The sequence below is a fragment of the Microtus pennsylvanicus genome, chromosome 11 (genome assembly GCF_037038515.1).
Source record: "Microtus pennsylvanicus isolate mMicPen1 chromosome 11, mMicPen1.hap1, whole genome shotgun sequence".
Lineage (NCBI taxonomy): Eukaryota > Metazoa > Chordata > Mammalia > Rodentia > Cricetidae > Microtus > Microtus pennsylvanicus.
Window position 1 is genome coordinate 28,101,246 of NC_134589.1, and position 22,373 is coordinate 28,123,618.

Consider the following 22,373-nt stretch of genomic DNA (forward strand, 5'->3'; position numbering starts at 1 on the left):
ACAAGAGGACAGACTCCAAAGCTACAGAAAAACCCAGTCTCGAAAAACAAAACACAACAAAACAAAACAAAAGCAACTTGGAAAGGGTTTATTTGACTTAGTCATCTCAATCATAGTCTATCGCAAAGAGAAATCAGGATGGGAACTTGAGTCAGGAACCGAAGCAGAGACCATAGAGCAATGCTGCGTTCTGGCTTGCTCTCCAGGTTCACTCAGTCTGCTTTCTCACACAACCCAGAACAACCTGCCCAGGGGTGGCACTGTCCACACCAATCATTAATCAAGAAAATGCCCTATAGGTCTGCCTACAGGCCAATTTGATGATGACTTTTTTTTTCTCACTTGAGGTTCCCTAGATGACTCTAGTTTGTATCAAGCTAACAAAAAACTAGCCAGCACATTCCACCCCTAGTCAACTTGACAAACACATTACTACTAAATCATAACTTTCCCTTTCTTTTTTATCACCAAGATCCCATACTAATATCACAAATATAAAACAGTAATAAAATTTTCAAAGTTCCAGTCTTTAAAAAAAAAAAAGAAACACTTTAAAAGTTCAGACTAAAGCCAGGTGGTGGTGGTGCACGCCTTTAATTCCAGCACTCAGGAGGCAGAGGCAGGCGGATCTCTGTGAGTTCGAGGCCAGTCTGATCTACAGAGTGAGTTCCAGGACAGGCTCCAAAGCTACAGAGAAACCCTGTCTTGAGGGGGGAAAAAGTTCAGACTAAAATATCCAGTGTCTCTTAAAGTTCAAAGTCTCTCAACTTTGGGCCCCTGTAAAATCAAAAATAAGTTCCTATTCCAAGAGGGAAGAGCCAGGGAACAACCACAATCAAATAAAAGTAAAATAAAGATTCAGCAGAAAAAATTAAATCCTGTAACTCAATGACTGGCATCTGGGATTCACTCACAGTCTTCTGGGTTCCAAAGACTTTGGGAAGATCCACTTCTCTGGTTTTGCTATTCTCAGCACACACAGCTTGTCTGGAAGGCTCACGCTGGCTCCAAGTTACATCTGCTACTATCTTTTAATGTTTGTCCATTGTCCTGGAATCTACAATACGCTGGGGCCTTCACTATAGCTGCACACCTTCACTAATGGCCTCTCCTGGACTCTTTTTCAGGGACTCTAACCCTGCCACATAGTGTCAAGCCTCAGCCTCTCTCTACAACCCCTCCAATCTTTTCACACAACTGAGGCTGTACCTTCTTCAACAATGGCCTCTTGTGGCCTCTCTTCAGGGACTCCAACACTATCAAACAGGGACAAGCCTATGATCTCCATGATCCCCTTCATGCCTTCAAAATCAGTACTATGTGGGAAACTTACACATTACCAAGTTCAGCTGCCAACTTAACATACAGCCTTGTACCTATGGATCATCGCAGCTTCTGTGTGCTGATCATGAGGAAATACTTCCCAGAAGATTTCGCCTCAATGATGCTGATTTCTTCTTAGTCACAGCAGTTTTTTATTGTTGCAGACAATTTCAACTGTGCCAGTGAAACAAAGGTGTAGTTTTCAGTGGCGCTAGTTTCTTGTTAGTCACAGCTGATTCTTCAGCCCCAGCTAATCAGAAACCACATATTCGTTGTTTATTTTTCAAGACAGGGTTTCTTTGAATAGCCCTGGCTGTCCTGGAACTCACTCTGTAGACCAGGCTATCTTCGAACTAAAAGCACCTGTCTCCGCCTCCCAAGTGTTAGTTAGGACTAAAGGCATGCTCCACCACTGCCCAGCAAAACCAGATTCTCAATTCAAATATATCACACAAGCAGCTCTGGTGGAAAATTTGTGGTACTCCCAAACTTTTCTTGACACATCACAAACCAAGTCTCTATTGTCTGCATTGCTCTCAGCATTCTTTGGAGCCTGTCCTGGAACTAGCTCTTGTAGACCAGGCTAGGCTGGTCTCGAACTCACAGAGATCCGCCTGCCTCTGCCTCCCAAGTGCTGGGATTAAAGGCGTGCGCCACCACTGCCCGGCTGCTCTCAGCATTCTTATCCTCCAAATTCTATTAACAGTACATAAAGCTCTGAGCACTCAACATTCCAAACTTCTTCATGATCCTCCCCAAAACAACACAGCCAAGTCTGGCACTGCAATACCTCATAAGCCTTGTACTAGTTTGCTTTTTATTGCTATGACAAAACACCACAACAAAAGCAACTTGGAGGGAAAGGATTTATCTGAATTACTCAGCCCAATTACAGTCATCATGAAGGGAAGTCAGCGCAGGAACTCCAAGCAGAGGTCATGGAGGAATGCTGCTTACTGGCTTGCTCTCCATGGCTTCATCAGCTTATTTTGTTATATAACTCAGGGGTGGCAGAAATAGACATATACACAACAACAACAAAAAAAGAGTCAACAGTAATTCGTGGTCCACACCTACAGTTCCAGCACCCACAAAGTTGAAGTTAGTGCTCAAACTGTTGAGTGTGGTGGTAATGGAATATACCTGTAATCCCAGCACCTGAGAGGGGATGGAAGGAGGGAGCAGATTCCAAGATCAAGGCCAACTAGGGCTAGAATAGTGAAACCATGTCTCAAAGCAAGAAATAAAACTACTTTTAATATTTGTCAAAAAAATTCTTCCTTCCCTCTATAGAATATAATTAAAAGTCTTATAAAATCTTGGAATTAAAATGCAAACATGATAATGAATGCCTGAAGAAAGAAATGACAATGGATGGATTCCACAGTACATGACAATTCCAAAACGCCGAGTGTGATTCACCAAGCTAGAAAAGGAAACCTAGGACAATGAAAAGGTCAAAATTTAAGATACTCAAACTTTCTCCTATATTGAGTACTTAAGTATGTTTTAAGGCATAGGCAGGTGGATCTCCAGGCCAACCTGGTTTACAAAACAAGTTCCAGGACAGTCAAGCCATTACACAAAGAAATCCTGTCTTGAAAAACCAAACAACAAAGTATGTTTTGTTTATACTTATTAGAGAGGAGAAAAACAGTTTTGTTTTGTTTTTGTTTTTTGCTTTTAGTGATAAGATGGCTAATGTACCTAAAAGGGAAACCCACTGTGTCTACCTTTTTGTGGAAAAGCAACAGTTTCTCCTCTCAATGTGAGACAAATCATCAGACAAAAAAAATTTGATTTTAGAGGCTGGAAAGACTTTTCAGAGGTTAAGAGCACTTGCTGCCCTTGCAGAGGACCAAGGTTGGTTTCCAGTATACACATGGTGGCAGTTAATCTGACATTCTCCCTCAGGCACCAGGCACAAAAGTGGTGCATATACATATTATCATAATATTTTTAATTTAATGCAATCTTAAGCATTTTATAATTTTTGCTCGAATTTCTTATAACAGAAACAGACAACTTGATGTCTAAAAGAATTTTAGATAAGCAATTCTCCCCCCCCCCTTTTGTTTTTTGGTTTCTTTGTTTTTCAAGACAGAGTTTCTCTGTGTAGTCCAGGCTATCCTGGAACTCACTCGGTAGACCAGGCTGGCCTCTAACCCACAGAGATCCTCCTGCCTCTGCATCCCCAGACTGAGATTAAAGGCATGCGCCACCACTACAGAGCAACTCGCAATTTTTTTTCCATTAAATGTTTTTTTTCTACTGAAAACTTGATACTTTGTACAAATGAAGAAAAAAATCATTAAGATAATGAAATTTTGCTTGGTTCTGCTATGTCTTTACTGTGTAGTTCTAGAATACTATATAATTCCTGATGTAGAGGTATAATCAATTTAGGATTAAAATATTATCTTCTAAAGCCGGGCGGTGGTGGCGCACGCCTTTAATCCCAGCACTCGGGAGGCAGAGGCAGGCGGATCTCTGTGAGTTCGAGACCAGCCTGGTCTACAAGAGCTAGTTCCCGGACAGGCTCCAAAACCACAGAGAAACCCTGTCTCGAAAAACCAAAAAAAAAATAAAATAAAAATAAAAAAAATATTATCTTCTAAAATTAAGTTGTCTTGAACATGGTGGTTCACAGCTGTATTAATACCCAGGCTGAAAGAACTGCTTTGAGTTCAAGGCCAGCATGGACTACATGAAACCTGGGCTACAAAGTAATGACTGTCTCAAAAATAAAACTGCCAAATTTTCTTGAGTACAAAATGTTCAACTCTTAAAGTGTACCAAACTCTACAGCCACAAACTGTTCTTCCAGATGTGTGGTTCACAGTTTGGTTCCAGTGTGTACCAGAGCCCACCACAAGTTCTCTTAAGTGCTCAGCCATCTATAACAGAGCCTACAGCAGAATCAGAAACCAATGACTTTTTAATTAATCAAGGGAGGCTGCCCAACTCTTACGTATCATCAAGCCTAAAAATACGAAGTCATGGAATATAACTCATTATTTGCTCAAGTTAGGTTTTGAAACAAAATCTCTGTTGGAAATCCATAATATCTGCTAAACAGTCCTGTGAATTTTGGGATTCTAGTGTTTGAGCTCCAAATTCTTACTGCTTTGCATTTAGCTCAGTTAGGCCCTTCTAGAGATCTAGAGCGTGCACTTAGTTCCATTCTCACATATACTTCACCTTCTGTTGTTAAAAGTTATCCACAACAACGGCAGTTTCTTAACAGCAGGTATCACAGCTGGGTATGGAGGCACACACTTATAATCTAGCACTATGAAGGAAGATGTTGCAATCAGACTGACTACATATATAATGAGACCCGTCTCAGAAAAACACAACAACAGGTGTTGGCATAAAGCCTTAATGAGTATATGAGAAACATAATATGAAATGGTACATGGGCTGGCAATATGGCTCATTGGTGCTTGTCACCAAGCCTGATAACCCAAGTTTGATCCCCAGGACCCACATGGTAGAAAAAGTAATTCTCCCAGGTTGGATATCTACATGGACACCATGCCATGTGTGCCCTGCCCCCCAAATAATTTAAATTTAAAGAAAAAAGGGATCGTGAAGTTTCTTGCCACTTCTTCTTATAATTTCTATCATTCCTTTTTATAAATTTCAGTTTTAAATTTGTCCATTTTCACTAGAAAAAGGCAAAATTACCCATGAAAATTGAAATAATTTAAAAAGTCATAAATAGCATGAAATTGCATTTAAAATGAATCTAAGGGGCTGAAGAGATGGTTCAGCAATTAAGAGCACTTGCTGCTCTGGCCAGAATTGGGTTCCTAGTATGTTTGGATTACTATTATTTACAACTATTCCTATTCCAATTCTAAGAGATTTTCTGCCCTCTTCTGACCTACAAGGACATCAGGTGTGACACAATACACATATCTACATGCAAGCAGGAAAATACTCACACACACAAAAATAAAGAAATCTAGAGTTTTTTTAAAATATTTTTTTAAAATGAGATGGGCGGTGGTGGCACATGCCTTTAATCCCAGCACTCAAGAGGCAGAGGTAGGCGAATCTCTGTATGAGGTCAGTCTAGTAGTCTACAGAGCAACCCTGTCTCAAAAAACCAAAAATATTGTTAAAAAAAAAAAAGAATCTGAAAAAAGAACATTTGTTACCCCAAATTACCTTTACTTTTTCAACAAAAAAGGAACTAAAGAAATTTCAGTTATTTTTTTATACATACTTCAAGGTTAGTTTCTCTTATACAGACAGTAAACTTCAAAGCAATACAGAAACAATGGAACTGTGTGTACTTCATCACCTTCAGCAAAACTCCACATATGGGTATCTGCATAACAAGACAGCAGAATACTAACTACAAACAGGCGGACAGCACAACTGAAAAAGTAAGTCTAGCAGGTATCTCTGACTCAGCTTTTTCTACATATATTGATGTCATATGAGACGGGAAGAAAAAGGAATTAATACCAGCACCCAGATCTCACACTTGATTCTGTGATGACAACTCCAAGCACATATTTGGTACCCTTGTCAAATGTCAGGGGAGTCACTCACTGTAGTAGTCCACTCTTAAATATTTATGAGGAGAAAAGCATTTTACTTACTCTGGTCAGCATAGTTTTTTGCTTTAAGTTCAAGTTGTCTTGTTTGAGATTCTAGAGATTCCACTCGGGTTTGTAAATCCTTTTTTTCCTGTTCTTGAGAGTCTTCAAATTCAATGAATTTCTAATAAAGAACAACAACATACATTTTCAGTATTCAAATATCTTATATTTTCCAACACCTGTATTTCAAAGATAACTATTAGGGGCTGGAGAGATGGTTCAAGGTTAAAAGCACTGGTTGTTCTTCCGGAGGACCCCATTCCAATTCTAGTTCCCACATGGCAGCTAACATTCTTCTGTAACTTTAGTCCCAGGGGATTCAAAGGCACCAGGTACGTATGTGGTGCACACACACGCATGCAAAAATCCCAACATGAAAACAACAACAAACAAGAGCTGGCAATATGACTCAATAAAGCCATCTACCACCAAGCCTGACAACCTGAATTTGATTCCCGGAACCTCATGGTAGGAGGAGAAAATTAACTCCTGAAATTTGTCCTTTGACCTGTGCATGTAAACTATCACACACAAAATAAATTTTAAAAAAATTATAAAATTATACAGCTGGAGAGATGGCTCAGAAGTTAAGAGCACTGGCTCTTCTTGCTGAGGTCCTGAGTTCAATTCCCAGCAACCACATGGTGGTTCACAACCATTCATAATGAGATCTGGTGCCTCTTCTGGCCTGCAGACATATATATAGACAGAACACTGTACATTAAAAAAATCTTTAAAAAATAATGCCGGGCGATGGTGGCGCACACCTTTAATCCCAGCACTTGGGAGGCAGAGGCAGGCGGATCTCTGTGAGTTTGAGACCAGCCTGGTCTACAGAGCTACAGGCTCCAAAGCCACAGAGAAACCCTGTCTCAAAAAACCAAAAAAAAAAAAAAAAAGAAGAAGAAAAAATAATAACAATTGTACTTGTGTGTATGCATAAAGCAGTATCTAAGATAGCTCAAAAATCATGAATTCAATTGATTTGAAACTTTTCTAAAAATTATACCAAAGTAAAAATATAACAATTTATTTAGTAAGGTGCTATCATTTCACAAAGCAGACATCCAAAGGAAATACACATATCCCACTACAACTAAGTCTTTTAGTAGTCTTGTAATTCAATGAGTTGACAACAAATCTTTAATTCATAGTATATACAGAAGATACAAAAATAACAGAATAATTCATATTTGCTAAGTGAATGTTAAACAAGAGATATTGGGGTTGGGGTGTAGCTCAATGGTGTTGTGCTTGCCTAACATATGGGAGGTAGGGGTTCTACTTCCAGCACTGCAAAATAAATAAATATGAAAGATCAACAATAAGCAATTTTGTGGATTTATCTAATGATGTAGGTTTACATTCAAAAAAGAACCTGGGCTAGAAATAACACTACCAATCAAATATAATTTAAGAAAAGATTAGTTAAATGAAATCACTAAATCTCATTCTCCTTAACTGTTACATCAGCAGTGTCTGACAACCAGTTTCTTCCTTCTGTTTGGCTTTCCTTGTTTCCCTTCTATCTTCTGGTTGCTCTTTCTTGGTAGTCTTTACTGGTTACTTCTCAATTTCTTCACACTTAAGTGCTCTATCCTTGGACACATTTTCTGTTCCATTTGTTTGTTATAATTTTTAAAACTCACATAAGTTCTTGTACATGTGTCATTGCATGTGTGTTGAAGGTTGGAGAACAATGTTGTGGAGTTTCTTCTCTCCTTCCACCTTTAGATGGGTTTTAGGGCTGGAACCCAGGACTCCAGCTTGCATTGTTGAGAAGCAATGCCTTTATCCACTAAGCTATCTTAATAGCCCTGTAAATTGTTTTTTGAAGTGGGACCTTACTAATGTTGCCCAGGTGGCCTAAAGCTCACAATCCTCCTGCTTCAGCCTCCCTCCCAAGCAGGTGGGATTACAGTGTGTGCCATAGCAACTGGCTTCCTCCTTGTTCATGGTGTAGCTGTGTGTGTATGCATGCATGCACACACACATATGTGTGTATGAGCACACACATATGTTCATGTGTAAAGGCAGGTGCATCTATGGAAGTCAGAGGACAACTTCAGGTATTGGTTCAGGACAATGTTTTGTTGTTGTTCATTACTGTTTGGTGACAGGCTAGCTGACCCATCAGCCTCAAGGGATTCTTTTGTGTATGAACCTGTCTCACTATAGGAACATTGGTATTCCTATACTATCCAACCTGTACTGTCTTACCTAATTTTATGTGGGCTCTTGGGATTCAAACTCAGGTCCTTATACTTGTGCAGCAAGCTCTTTACCACTTAGCCATCTCCCTGCCCCTCCTTGTTTACTCTTTTCTTTGGTAAGCTCATCTATCTATCTATCTATCTATCTATCTATCTATCTATCTATCTATCTATCTATCTATCTATCTATCTATCTATCTATGTGTGCAGTGTTCTGCCTGCATGCCAGAGAAGAGTACCAGATCTCATTACAGATGGCTGTGAGTCACTCTGTGGTTGCTGGGAATTGAACTCAGCACCTCTAGAAGAGTAGCCAGTGCCCTTAAGCTCTGAGCCATCTCTCCAGTCAGAGCTCATCTAGTTACATTGCTTTAAATTATAACTATATGCTGACAGCTTCTAAATTTCTATATTACAAACCTAAACTTCAAATGTGTATGTTTACAGCCTATTTACATGGCAACATCGTTTAGATTCTAATAAACACACCTTAAACTTAGTGTGTTAAAACCTACCTGATCCTCTCTTGATTTCTGGTCCATTAAGTGACTGTATTCATGCCTAAAATTTTAGGGTCAACTTTGACACTTCTCTTTCCTTAATAGTTCTTATCAGATCTATCGGCAAATCTGTCTCGTATGTGACCCCTTTCCATGTTCTCCATTACAAGCCTGATCTGTGGCATCTTTATCTACTGTATGAATTATTGCTCTAACATAGACCTCCTGAATGGTCTCTTCACTTTCTCCCTGATCCTCTACAATGCAGAATAGTGAAGTGCATCCTTTCAAAGCAAGTCAGACTTTCTCTTCTGCTCAAAACCTGATGGTTTAAATATCTACCACACCCCTTACAATGGGCCTCTTGGAACCCACACAACCTTTTCCCCACCATCTTCCTACTTGTTTGATATCAAGCTCCTTGTGAGTGTCTGTAGTATTCTGAAGCTTAGTAGTATTGTTTCCTGCTATTTGGAATTCTCCTTCCCAGATAACCAAAAGCTTGCTCCCTCTTTACTGCCCTTCATGCCTTTGTTCAGACATCACCTTCTTACTGAAACCTTCCTCATCTTCCTATTTACCCTCCTTACTCTTCTTCAGACCAATTATTCCCAAACCCCATACTAAATATTTTAATATTTTACCTTATGTACATTAAATAGTAATATGTGCCTGCCCTTGCCACAATGTGGGTTCCATAAAGGCACTGTTGTACGCACTGATATAACATCAGTGAGAAAAGTAATGACAGCATACATCAGGTTCCAAAATGTTTGTTAAGCAAATCAGTAACAAAAGTTGCAGAGTAAAAACTGAAATTTACATAGAAAATGTTATAAATTACAAAGAGAAATTTTATGGTTTACTAGCTGAGGAGTATAGCTCAATGGTAGAGTACTTTCCACAGAACCAACCAAAAACAAATCAAAAACCAAAGAACCACAAACATGAAAAGAGGAAAATTAAGTTTCACTAAATACACTCTTATTTCCACTAGTCCCTTCCTTTCTTCAAGTACTCCCCTTCTGTTTCCATGCCACATGATATGTATGCGGTTAAGTTCATGTTCTGCTGGATATTCTAAGTTTCTTACTCCCATTCTTACCTTCCCTGACTTCCTCATCTCCTCTCCTCCAGATCTCTTCCTTTTCCCTCATAGTCCCCTTAGAGTTTCATCTCAGAGAGCTATACATATGTACATATTCACATTTAAATCTAGATTTCACAAATGAGAGAAAACTTGAGATATTTATTTCTGTGACTCTGCTTATTTCACTTACCATGATCTTCAGTTCCACATTTCCTGAAAATGACATAATTTCATTCTTCTCTATGGCCAAATAAAACTATATTTTACGTGCACTCACACAAACACACACACACACACATTTTCTTATCTTTTCATCTACCGACTTGTTCCATAGCTTGGTTATTATAAGTGGTACAACTAGCATAACAATAAACATTCATTAGATTTAAAGTGATTTTTGTTTGTTTGTTTTTTGAAACAAGGTTTCTCTGTAGCTTTGGACCCTGTCTTGGAACTCCCTCTGTAGACCAGGCTGTCCTTGAACTCACAGAGATCTCCCTGCCTCTGCCTTCCAGGTGCTCAGATTAAAGGCTTGTGCCACCACCACACAGCCTAAAGTGCCATTTTTAATCCTTTACTAAATTTATTAATCCTTACACATTTTCTTTTCTCTTATTCTCTATTTTGTTTGAGGCAAGACCCCACTATGCAGCCCTTGATGACACAGAACTACTATATAGTGCAAGCTGGCCTCACACTTGAGGTAGGTCTATTGATTCAGCCTTACAAGTGCCTGGACTGTAAACACAAGCTACCACACCTAACTCAAGCTTTTTTTTTTTTCTGGTTTTTCGAGGCAGGGTTTCTATGTGGTTTTGGAGCCTGTCCTGGAACTAGCTCTTGTAGACCAGGCTGGTCTCGAACTCCCAGAGATCCGCCTGCCTCTGCCTCCCAAGTGCTGGGATTAAAGGTGTGCGCCACCACCGCCCGGCTAACTCAAGCTTTTTTAATCACATAAGAAACAGCGTTTTCTGTCTACACACAATGTCCTCCTATGAGAAAATTTCTCTCCTTGTTTCATGGTAATTCTCTTCAGTCCATGTAATCTGATTGATAGTGATTCCATCTCCCTAGGGAAAGATGAACCAGACTACCCAAAGTCCTTTCTGGAACATTGGTCAATTATTAGGGAAAATACAACCTGTTTTTCAAACATTATTATTGTTGTCATAATTACTGGTGTGTGTGTGTGTGTGCGTGTGCGTGTGCGTGTGCGTGTGCGTGTGCGTGTGTGTGTGTGTGTGTGAGAGAGAGAGAGAGAGAGAGAGAGAGAGAGAGAGAGAGAGAGAGAGGAGAGAGATACGTATGGAAGAGGGAGCTCACATATGTCACAGAATGCAGAGGCCAGAGAAATTTGTGAAATCAATTCTTTCTTTCTACCTTTTCCTAGATTACAGAGATCAAATTCAAATTGAAAACTTTATTGCAAGCTGGGCAGTGGTGGTGCACACCTTTAATCCCAGAACTCGAGAGGCAGAGACAGGCGGATCTCTGTTGAGTTCAGGACCAGTCTGGTCTACAAGAGCTAGTTCCATGATAGTCTCCAAAGTTACAGAGAAAACCAAAAGAAAAAGAGAAAAAAGAAAAAGAAAAGCTTATTGCAGCAAGTGATGAGCCATCTCACCAGCCCTATAGTTCTTATAATTTGTATATAACATCATTTTGTCAAAAATAAAATAGGATTTTAGAAGCTTCCTTCAAATTCAAGTTGTTATATGCCACCATAGCTGGAAGCCAGAGACATCTTAAAAAAGAAACAACTCTAAATAGATACTTATGTTTAAGGACCTTTGTAACTGATTTAATATGACTTACCATGTTTCTAATGGCATGATTTTCTGAAGTTGGACACCCTGAAATATACTTGGCTCCTAGCATCAGAACAATCATGGTGAGGTTAGAGAATTGACAAAATCATGGTGAGAAGGAAGCAGTTTTTCTATTTACTACTAAATGACTAATGACTACCTCTGGAAATTCTGGCTTTCCACCCCCAGCATAAGAGTTTGCTCAACACCTACAATATGCTAAAGCATAAAACCTCTCCCCATTCTTCTCTGCCTCTATCTCTCTCATACACTCTTTTAAGCAAGACAGGCAGACAATAAGGGCCGGTGAATGGGAATCTTCTATATGTAAAATAAATACATCTTCACTAGACACCCTTTTCCATCTTAACAGCTACCAGGCCAGCAACAATATTGATGTAACTTTAGACAGAAGACTCCTGGAATCAACCAGACACTGCCAAAAAAAAAAAAGTGGACAATACCAACTTATGTCAGGATCTAAAGAAGAATCAGCTTTGTGATGAAGCAAAATGCTCTGTGTCCAGATGGCTCATAGGGACTGTTTTGCCCTTAATGTTCTACAGAAAAACAAATGAATTCTCTTTGAAAAGGCAAAATCCCAAAGTTTAAAAAGAAAAAATCCTTAGAGGCTGCTGTTCTCTGGTGTAAGATACAGGAGGCCAGCAAAGGTTGGAAAGCCCTTTAAATAGTACATTGAGTATAGCAATTGTCTAAAAACTAGCACCACTAAATAACAGGCTTACTTGCTGCCAGACAGCCTCCAAGACAAAACACCCTTACTTAGTCTGTAGAGCAGGGGGAAGAAATTATTTCCATTTTTAGTTAATTCCACACAAGCATGAAATATATCATATACAACAAAAAGGAGAATCTCAGCGTATCAAAACCCATCTCAGAGAAGTGGGGAGGTAGTGAGCAAAGTGCTGATCGCATAAACCTGAGGACCTGTGTTCAGATGCTCAGAACTCACAAGAACACCAAGTGCAGTAATTGAGACAAGTGATACTCAGAGCTCACTGGTCAGACAGTCTAGACCAATCAGTGAGCTTCAAATTCAGTGAGAAAGTCCTCAAAAGACAAGTCAGAATTTATATTGCTTCAACTAATGTATAACACTTTTCCCCCAACAAAGAGTTTCTGGGTTTTGGTGTGTGTGTGTGTGTGTGTGTGTGTGTGTGTGTGTGTGTGTGTGTGTGTTAAATATATATTATGTATACAGTGTTCTGTCTGCATGCATACCTGCAGGCCAGAAGAGAGCGCCAGATCTCATTACAGATGGTCACCATGTGGTTGTTGGGAATTGAACTCAGGACCTCTGGAAGAGCAGTCAGACTGAGCCATCTTTCCAGCCTGTATGTTTGTTTTTATACTGGGGAATTTTAAAAAATGTTTTAGTAAGATTTTTGCTTCAATATCTTTAGGAAAAAAATCCTAAACTCTGGTAGTATAAACAAACAAAAAAGGTGGAGAATGAAGAGGAAGACAGCAACCTCTGACATCAGAGGCCACCAGCCTCTTGACCTACACACACACACACACACACACACACACACACACACACACACACACACGTAAAAAAGGGGGACAACGACTACATGTTAAAGAAACTTTAAGCCGGGCAGTGGTGGCGCACACCTTTAATTCCAGCACTCGGGAGGCAGAGGCAACCGGATCTCTGGGAGTTCGAGGCCAGCCTGGTCTACAAGAGCTAGTTCCAGGATGGGCACCAAAGCTACAGAGAAACCCTGTCTCGAAAAACCAAAAAAAAAGAAAGAAAGAAAGAAAGAAAGAAAGAAAGAAAGAAAGAAAGAAAGAAAGAAACTTTAAAAGAATAATTATATAGGTCACTGTTTTGGACTGAAATATCAAACTATACATAATTACATTTATTGGACAACTGGGGAAATGTATGGATCCAGGCATGGTGGTTGGGTTGTCCGAATGAAGATGGTCCTCACAGGCTCCTATATTTGAATGCTTTGTCATTGGGAGTGGAACTGTTTGGAAAAGGATTACAAGGTTTAGGAGGTATGGTCTTGCTGGCAGAAATGTATCAAAAGTGTGGACTTTGGAGTTTCAAAACCCCATGTCAGGCTCAAACTCTCTCTTCTCTCTCTCTCTTTCCAGCGAGTTCTCAGCTACTGCTCCAGTGCCATGTGTGTGGCCATGCTACCCACCTGATGAAAATGGATTAACCCTCTGAAATGGTATCAAGTCCCCTATTAAATGTTTTCCAACAAAAAAAAGTTGCCTTGGTCATGGCATCTCTTCACAGCAAAAGAAGAGTGACTAAGAAAGTAGCTATTACCTGTAATCCCAGCACTACGGAAGCTGAGCCTGAAGGATTCTCGTGTGTTTGAAGCCAGTTTAGGCTGCATAGTGAGGGTTTTTTTTAATATTTATTGATTTATTATGTATACAATATTCTGTCTGTATGCGTGAAGGCCAGAAGAGGGCACCAGACCTCATCACAGATGGTTGTGAGCCACCATGTGGTTGCTGGGAATTGAACTCAGGACCTTTGGAAGAGCAGGCAGATGCTCTTAACCTGTGAGCCATCTCTCCAGCCCCCTGCATAGTGAGTTTTAAGTTAACATTGACTATTGACTTAGACCTTGTCTCAAAAACAAAAACAAAAACCAACAGCATATGGGTTGTGCCTAGTGCGAAAGGCCTATACTTTCAGTTGCCGAAGAGTGTGAGACAAGAAGAATACAAGTTCAAGTAAACCTTGTTTTGTGCTACACAGTGAATTCAAGGCCAGACAGGGCCATTTACTGAGAATTTGTCTAAAACTAGGAAAAAAAGAAAAAGAAAAAGGTACTTGGGAAATACCTTAGTGGCAGACTGTTTGCCTACCATTCAAGGCCCTGGACTGAGCCCAGGTACATAGTCAAAACCAAACAATAACACTCTACTATTAACAATAATCATTTCTTGTCTAACTTGTAGGCCTGATAAATGGTACAAGTTATTGTTTTTATACCTAGAGATATACCAATACGTAGTCTTTGGTAAACTTTTATAGTGGAGTTGAACTTACCTATTATCCCAGCACTAGGGAATTTGAGGCCAACAAGAGTTACATAATGAGACACTGTCTCAAAAAATTATAGTGGAGATATAAAATATAGTGAGTAGAGGCCCACATGAGGGAATATTAATTTGATGTTAAATTGCTGAAGTTACCAGGTGATGACACGTGCCTATAATTTTAGAATTGGGAGGTAGTGACAGTCGGATCTCTGAGTTCCAGGTCAGCCTGATCTACAACCTGGGCACACAGAGAAATCCTAATCCAAACCAAAGCAAAATAAAAAGCCTGTTGAAGTCAGTCAGATGTGTTGGCACATGCCTTTATCCCAGTACTTTGGCCAGGCAGTGGTGGTGCACAATCCCGTACTGCAGAGGCATAGGTAGGCGATCTCTGTGAGTTCAAGGACAGCCTAGTCTACAGAGTGAGTTTCAGAATAGACAGGGCCGCTTAGAGAAACCCTGTCTTGAAAAATAAACAAACCCAAACAAAAAATCCCAGCACTCTGAAGGCAGAGGCAAGTAGATTTCTGAGTTCAAGGACAACCTGGTCTATAAAGTGAGTTCCAGGACAGTTGAAGCTACTTGGTGAGACCCTGTTTAAAAAACAAAACAAAAAGCCGGGCGGTGGTGGCGCACGCCTTTAATCCCAGCACTTGGGAGGCAGAGGCAGGCGGATCTCTGTGAGTTCGAGACCAGCCTGGTCTACAAGAGCTAGTTCCAGGACAGGCTCCAAAACCACAGAGAAACCCTGTCTCGAAAAATCAAAAAAAAAAAAAAAAAAAAAACCAAAACGAAACAAAATAAAGAAAGATAATTAATGGTTATCAAACACTTGAAAACAAGAGAGACCAAAACTATTAGAAGAGTGGGAAGGGAATTCTGAGGAAAACAGACAAAGCAGGGACAAATGAAAACTATAATTAATATAGTCAAAGACAGGGAAAAGTCACTGCTCCCACAGAACCAGAACATTCTGTAGGCTATTTTTAAAAGAGGGAGGGGAAGAGAAAACAAGAATAAGGAGCTCTCAAAAATCTAAAATACAAAGAAGAACCAAACACTTTTTCTTTCTTAAAAACTATACCTTAGAGTAACCAGTTAGTAACAAGAAATACACCTTTATAAGAAAGCCTAGCTATGATGTGCTGAAGGAAAGTAAGTTAGGATAGCACCATTTCCCAATCCTCAATAAACTAACAGGAAATAACTTAGTTACTATTCAATTTTCTGGCTGTCTCATAAACATTTTTACAATCAGTACTTTAAACCAGATTTTCCAATCTCTTTCACCTGAAATGGAAATTCCATGCCAGGCCAGGCTTGGTGGTGAATGTCTTTAATCCCAGTACACAGGGGGCAGAGGCAGGTGAATCTTTATGCATCCAGAACAAGTTCCAGAACAGTCAGGGCTACACAGAAAAACTGTCTGAAGCAACCACAAAGAAATAGAAATCTTCTTTGACAAGCAATGTAGCCATATCTAATTAAGTTTTCACACCATATTCTAAAACCTAGAATCCAGCTTCTTTTGGAAGCTCTTATGAATACAAATAAATGTTATTACAGAAATAATTGTGGAATATAATATAATGATAAAGAAAATAGCTTTCATTATCAGAGAAATGGAGTCAGGCATGGTAGTACATGTCAGTAATCCCAACACTTAGGAAGTAGAGGGTCACCACAGTTACAAGCCAACTTGGACTACATACGTAAAGACTATTTTGTTTGTTTAAAAAATGGGGGAGGGGGATTGCTGGACAGATGGTCCAGTGGTTAAGGTGCTGGTTGCTTTTCCTGAAGACTCAATATTCAATTTCCAGAATTCACATGGCAGCTCACAACTGCCTGGACCTCCGTTCCCAGGATATCCGATGCCTTCTACAAGCCTCCACAAGTACTGCAAACTCATGGTGCACAGATAAAAGAACAAGCAAAAAAATAAAAATAAAAATAAAATCTAAAAAACAAACAAGCAAACAAAAAAGGGATAGGACCAGTGAAACGGCTCAGTGGGAAAAGGCACTTGCCAACAAGCATAATCACCTGAGCTCAATTCCCAGGACTAACGCCATGGAAGACGAGAACCAATTTCTTCAAGTTGCCCTCTAACTTCCACGTGGGATGTGCCATGTGGTTAGTAACAGTCAGAGAAGCAAATGAAAGAGAAGTGATACTTAGAGACACGTGATTTGGCTGTATTGAGATAAAAGGGCCAGTGTGATGCTCAGTGGGTAAAGGAGCTTTCTGTCTCTGGAAGCCGCATGACCGACTCCCCCAAGCTGTCCTCATCTCCACACACAAGTCTTGCACTCGCACATGTGCGCGCACACAATAAAATGTAATAAATAGCAAATAAAAAAACAAAACCCACAGAAAAAGGACAGTAATATTTTGAAATGATAAATCCATAATGGTAGCATTTTGTCCTATTTAAATATTTCTTCATAACTGGAGAGAGGGCTCAGCAGTTAAGGGTACTTGATTGCAGCCAGGTGCTGGTAGTACATGCCTTTAATCCCAGCTCTCTGGAGGCAGACACAAGCAGATCTGAGTCTGAGGCCAGTCTAGTCTACAGAGTGAATTCCAGGTAGCTAGGGCTACAAGGAGAAACCCTGTCTCAAACAACCTAAAAAACCTTTACCGAAAAAAAAAAAATGCTGGAGAGATGGCTCAGAGGTTAAGAACATTGCTTCCAAAGGTCCTGAGTTCAATTCCCAACAACCACATGGTGGCTCACAACCATCTATAATAAGATCTGGTGCCCTCTTCTGGTGTGCAGGCAAACATGCAGACAGAACACTATATACATAATAAAAATCTAAAAAAAAAAAAAAAAAGACTTGGTTGCTCTGGTAGAGAACACAGGTTCAATTCCAAGCACCTATATGGTGATTCACAACACTCTGTAACTCTAGCCCCAGGAGATCCAGTGCCCTCTTCTGACCTCAGTTTTTCTGTCTATAAATAAGTCAAAAGATGAACTTTTTGGAAGTTTGGAAGTTTTAGCTTCACTTGGTAGCGACAGTAAGGGACAAAAATTTGAATGCACAAAGAAAACTTTAAATGCTTAGGCTTAGTAACTTGACCTTTAAATATTTATCCATTTAACCAAAAAGACACTTATTTAGTGCCCACTGACTCCCCAGTTTGGTGGAAAAATAAAAGCACTAGGTTAGTCTGATATGATAGGTGAGGTGCTAAGAGAAGGGAAAGACACTTCATTGTGGGAAGATATGAAACCACCATAACCCATAGTTGGGACCTAAAAGGCAATCCAGAATTGCATCCTACAACAAATACAATCAATCAGTCAATAGGTAGAGTTGGGATGGAACAGTAACTCAGCAGCTAAGCCTGCCAACTTGAGTTCAATCCTAGGAAGTCAAAAGATGTTACTTTGGGTAAGAAGTTATATGCTTTTATTTCCACAAGAAATGAGAGGCTGTGGATTCATTCCAGGTTGATATGGATCAGGTTTGATTGGAAAGACCCCCTGAAAATCCTGGCTACAGACATAAAGAAATAAACTAGAAAAACCACAAAACATATAATGTATATTTTACCTGCTCAAAAGTAAGCCAAAAATGACCTTTGACTAACTTGTATTCAACATAGTCTATACTTATACTAATACAGATATTATGTTACTGCTAAAAGTTTATGTATTTTCAGAGCAAGGGGACCAAACACCAATGAAAACAAATGGCCCAGGTGATCCAGTATCTCAAAATGCCTCTGTTCTGCATTCAAAACAGCTTCTAGGCTGCTGAGATGGTCCAGCCTCACAAACTACTCCAGCCAAGATTTAACCATTATCCTGAATTTTCTCAGGGCCCCCCAAAGATGCCAATGCCCACAGACAACAGGAAGTAGTGTAGAAAATGACACCACATTCCCAAAAGATGGTTTATGTGTATTTGAAATCACTTAAGGGGGTTTGGTTACAAATTGTAATTGGTCTTAGCAAAACAAACAAACAAACAAACAGCTAAACAAAAGATATAAATTCAAAGATCTCTTTCCAAAGGAAAAAGGGGGATATGATATAGGAATGATAGGGAAAAAGGTAGATTATTGAATATACTTTAATCCAGAAAACAACTATTAATATCAAAATATTTTATGTTGGTATGGATTTGGACTTATTAATACAAATTTAAAGTTATTTTTATACTGTCTGTATGTTTCTACTCTTGTTTGAGGTATTGTACCTGTATACCTTGTACCTATGAAGCTCATTTAATTATTCAATGTGAACTTTTAGTCCTTGAAAGCTATTTAGGATAATATAGAAATATGGGTTAATAGTCACCTATAACTATCAAGCGTACAGTCATGTTAGTTATGTTTTCTAGATCACACAGAGATATATTTTAGATATATAATCTTCAAACACTTCAAAGACCTACTGAATATGGAATTTAAAATGTAATAACATACGACTTTTCTTGACAGTGAGATATGTTTGCTCCTGGCAACACCAATTTACTTCCGAGAAAATTATGGGCACTGAAGAACATCAATATAGATTTTGCTTTCTTTATAGCAAAAGCTAGTCATTTGGGGGGAAAAACTGCCCTTGCTTCAATTGCTGATAGTACACAGTCCAAACTGGACCAGCAGGATGCAAAAAAAAAAAAGTAACTGCCAAAATTTGGCAAGACAAGGTAGAACAGTCCTTCAAAATTCCCTGTTTCTCAGAAAAGTCTGTCAAATATACTAGGCCAGTAGGCCAATGATGGATGACCCAATGTTACAGAACTCTGGATGACTATCCAGGCAGTCAGATATCCCTGACATGAGGTAACATTTCGTCCTTCTGGAGTCTTTGATAGAGTTGAAGACTAGATAGTCAAAGTTTTCCTTAGTTATGATAATAGGGTAAATTAGGTATAAAACTTGAGATAAAGATAACACAGAGAAGCCCTGTCTCGAACCCCCCAAAAAACAATGATAAGATAAATAATATTTTCTCAAGTTTTGCCAAATACAAATGGACTGGATATTGTAACTGTAATTTTTACTTGATAAATTTGTTGTATATAATTTTACTATGTTAAAGTTAAAACCTTCCTTTTTAACTATACAAAAGAGGGGAAATGCTGTGGAACAATCTTTGTACACTGTTAATATATATTGCCTTCACTGTTTATAAAAAGCTGATTGGCTGATGGGTAGGCAGTATTTTTAGGGCAGAAAGAATGCCTGAAAGAAGGAGGGTGGAGTCAGAGGATTCACCAGCCAAACTCAGAGAGGAAACAGGAAGTGTGAGATGAAAGAGAGGTAAAGCCACATGGCAAAATGTAGAATATAAATGGGTTAATTTAAGTTGTAAGAGCTAGTTAGGCTGGGCACTGGTGGCACGTGCCTTTAATCCCAGCACTTGGGAGGCAGAGGCAGGAGGATCTCTGTGATTTCAAGGCCAGCCTGGTCTACAAGAGCTAGTTCCTGGACAGGCACCAAAGCTACACAGAAAAACTCTGTCTCAAAAAAACAAAAAAAAATTTTTTTTTGATTTTTCGAGACAGGGTTTCTATGTAGCTTTGGTGCCCGTCCCGTAACTAGCTCTTGTAGACCAGGCTGGCCTCAAACTCCCCGAGATCCGCCTGCCTCTGCCTCCCGAGTGCTGGGATTAAAGGCGTGCGCCACCACCGCCCGGCCTAAAACAAAAATTTTTTTAAAAATTAAAAGCTAGTTAGTAATAAGCCTGAGCTATTGGACAAGCATTTATAATTAATCATAAGTCCCTGAGTGATTATTTGGAAGTGGGCTAGCAGAAAAGAGCTAATCAGTAGTCCCAATGAAAAACGCTGCTTACAAGTAGTCTGGGATACATAAGATCCTAAAAAGTAAAGGCCAGTGAAATGGGTGAAAAATGCTTGCAGCATAGGGCAGTGGTCCCAAGCACTTGGGAGGCAGAGGCAGGTGGATCTCTGTGAGTTCAAGGCAGTCTATCTACAAAGTGAGTTCCAGATCAGCCAGGACTGTCACACAGAGAAACTCTGTCTCTAAAAACCGAAGAAAAAAAAACTTGCTGCCAAGCCTAATGACCCTGGTTTGATTCCATAATCCTTGGAACCAACTGGGCAAATCCAAGGTCTACACCACCATGGCTGGCAGAAAGGTTTTTTTGGGTTTTGTTGTTGTTGTTGTTGTTCGTTTGTTTGTTTTTCAAGACAGGGTTTCTCTGTAGCTTTGGAGCCTGTCCTGTCCTGGTAGATAATGGGTGGAGCTATAAAGATGACTGTGCAGTTAAAAGTGCTTGCTGCACAATCATGAAGAGTCAAGTTCAAATCCTAGCACCCACATAACAAGCAAGGTGTCACACCTATGACTGTAATTACCGCTAAGAAATTCAAGACAGAAAATCACTGGGGCTTGCTGGCTCTAGCCTAGTTGAGAAAATACGCCGCAGGTTTCCCTTACAAGAATAGGCAGAGCCAGGTGGTGGTGGTGCACGCCTTTAAGCCTTTAATCCCAGCACTCAGGAGGCAGAGGCAGGAAGATCTCTGTGAGTTCGAGGCCAGCCTGATTTACAAGAGCTAGTTTCAGGACAGGCTCTAAAGCTACAGAGAAACCCTGTCTCAAAAAACCCAAAAAAAAAAAAAAAGAATAGGCAGAAATTAGTAGAGAACACTGAAGACCTTGTTCTAGCCTCCCCGTGCAGCATATACAGGCGCATGCACTCACACATACTGACAAACAAAAACCAAGCCTGAAATGGTGGCATGGTACATGTTTATAATACTAGAAACTTGGGAGGTAGAAGCAGGAAGATCGTTAATTCAAGATTATTCTTGACTTCTAGGGTAGCCTGGACTACACAAAGCTGTTTTCCAGAAGTGAAAGGAAGCATTCCAAAAAGAATAAAGAGGTTAGCACCAAAGTTGATTCTTTGAAAAGAGAGGGACCGACCCTTTGTTCCACTGAAGATACAAAACAGCATTTTATTATACTTATATGAAGCAGAGCTCAGGTTTAATAAAGATTTTTTAACACATACTTAAGATGAGGATTAAGAGAAAAAAGTATCTGAGAAAGTAAGATACACCCAAAAGTATAGATGTAGGCTTCCCTAAGATTGAGTCATAGTGATGGTGGTGCATGCCTTTAATCCCAGCACTCAGGAGACGGATGTAGGCAGATCTCTATGAGTTTGAGGTCAGCCTGGTCTACAGAGTGAGTTCCAGGACAGCCAGGGGTACACAGAGAAATCCTGTCTTGAAAAACCAAACCAACCAAAAGAAACAAACAAAAAAAGAGTTCAAACTTTGGATCCAGGCTCTTCAAGATTCACCCATATAGAGTATTTTATTTTTTAAATTTATACATTTTATTTTTATGTGTATATATGTTCCTGAGTGTATGTATGTGTAGCACATGCATGCATGAGCTAGAGGATGTCATAAGAGATCATATCCTCCAGAACTGGAGTTACAGGCCAATGTGAGCAGCCATGTAGGTGCTAGAAATCTATCTGACTCACAGAATTTAGAATCACCTGAGGGATAGGCCTCCAGGAATACTGTGAATGATTATTTTGACTACATTGTTAATTGATGTTGGAAGACCCACTTTACTGTGGGCAAGAACATTCCCTAGGCAAGGCTCCTGGACTATATAAAATAGAGCAAGCTGAAACTTATAAGCATGCATTCATCCATCTGATTCTGACTGTGGGATCACTGTAACCAGCCTGCTGCAGGCTCCTGCTACCTTGACTTCCTTGACATGACGGACTAATAGCCCTTTTAGGTTGCTTTTTCTTTTCTTTTAATGAT

The 22,373-nt window shown here is 39.7% G+C and overlaps 1 protein-coding gene across 4 annotated transcripts in view; it reads right to left on the reverse strand.

The window, feature by feature from the left end:
• Nucleotides 1–22,373, reverse strand: part of Spag9 (sperm associated antigen 9) — a 121,410-nt gene that overhangs the window by 93,875 nt on the left and 5,162 nt on the right. For all 4 annotated transcript variants that reach the window (XM_075991104.1, XM_075991108.1, XM_075991107.1 and 1 more), the window contains exon 2: nucleotides 5,940–6,060. In XM_075991104.1, the coding sequence (XP_075847219.1) occupies nucleotides 5,940–6,060 (121 nt within the window). The remainder of the gene's footprint in view (nucleotides 1–5,939; nucleotides 6,061–22,373) is intronic.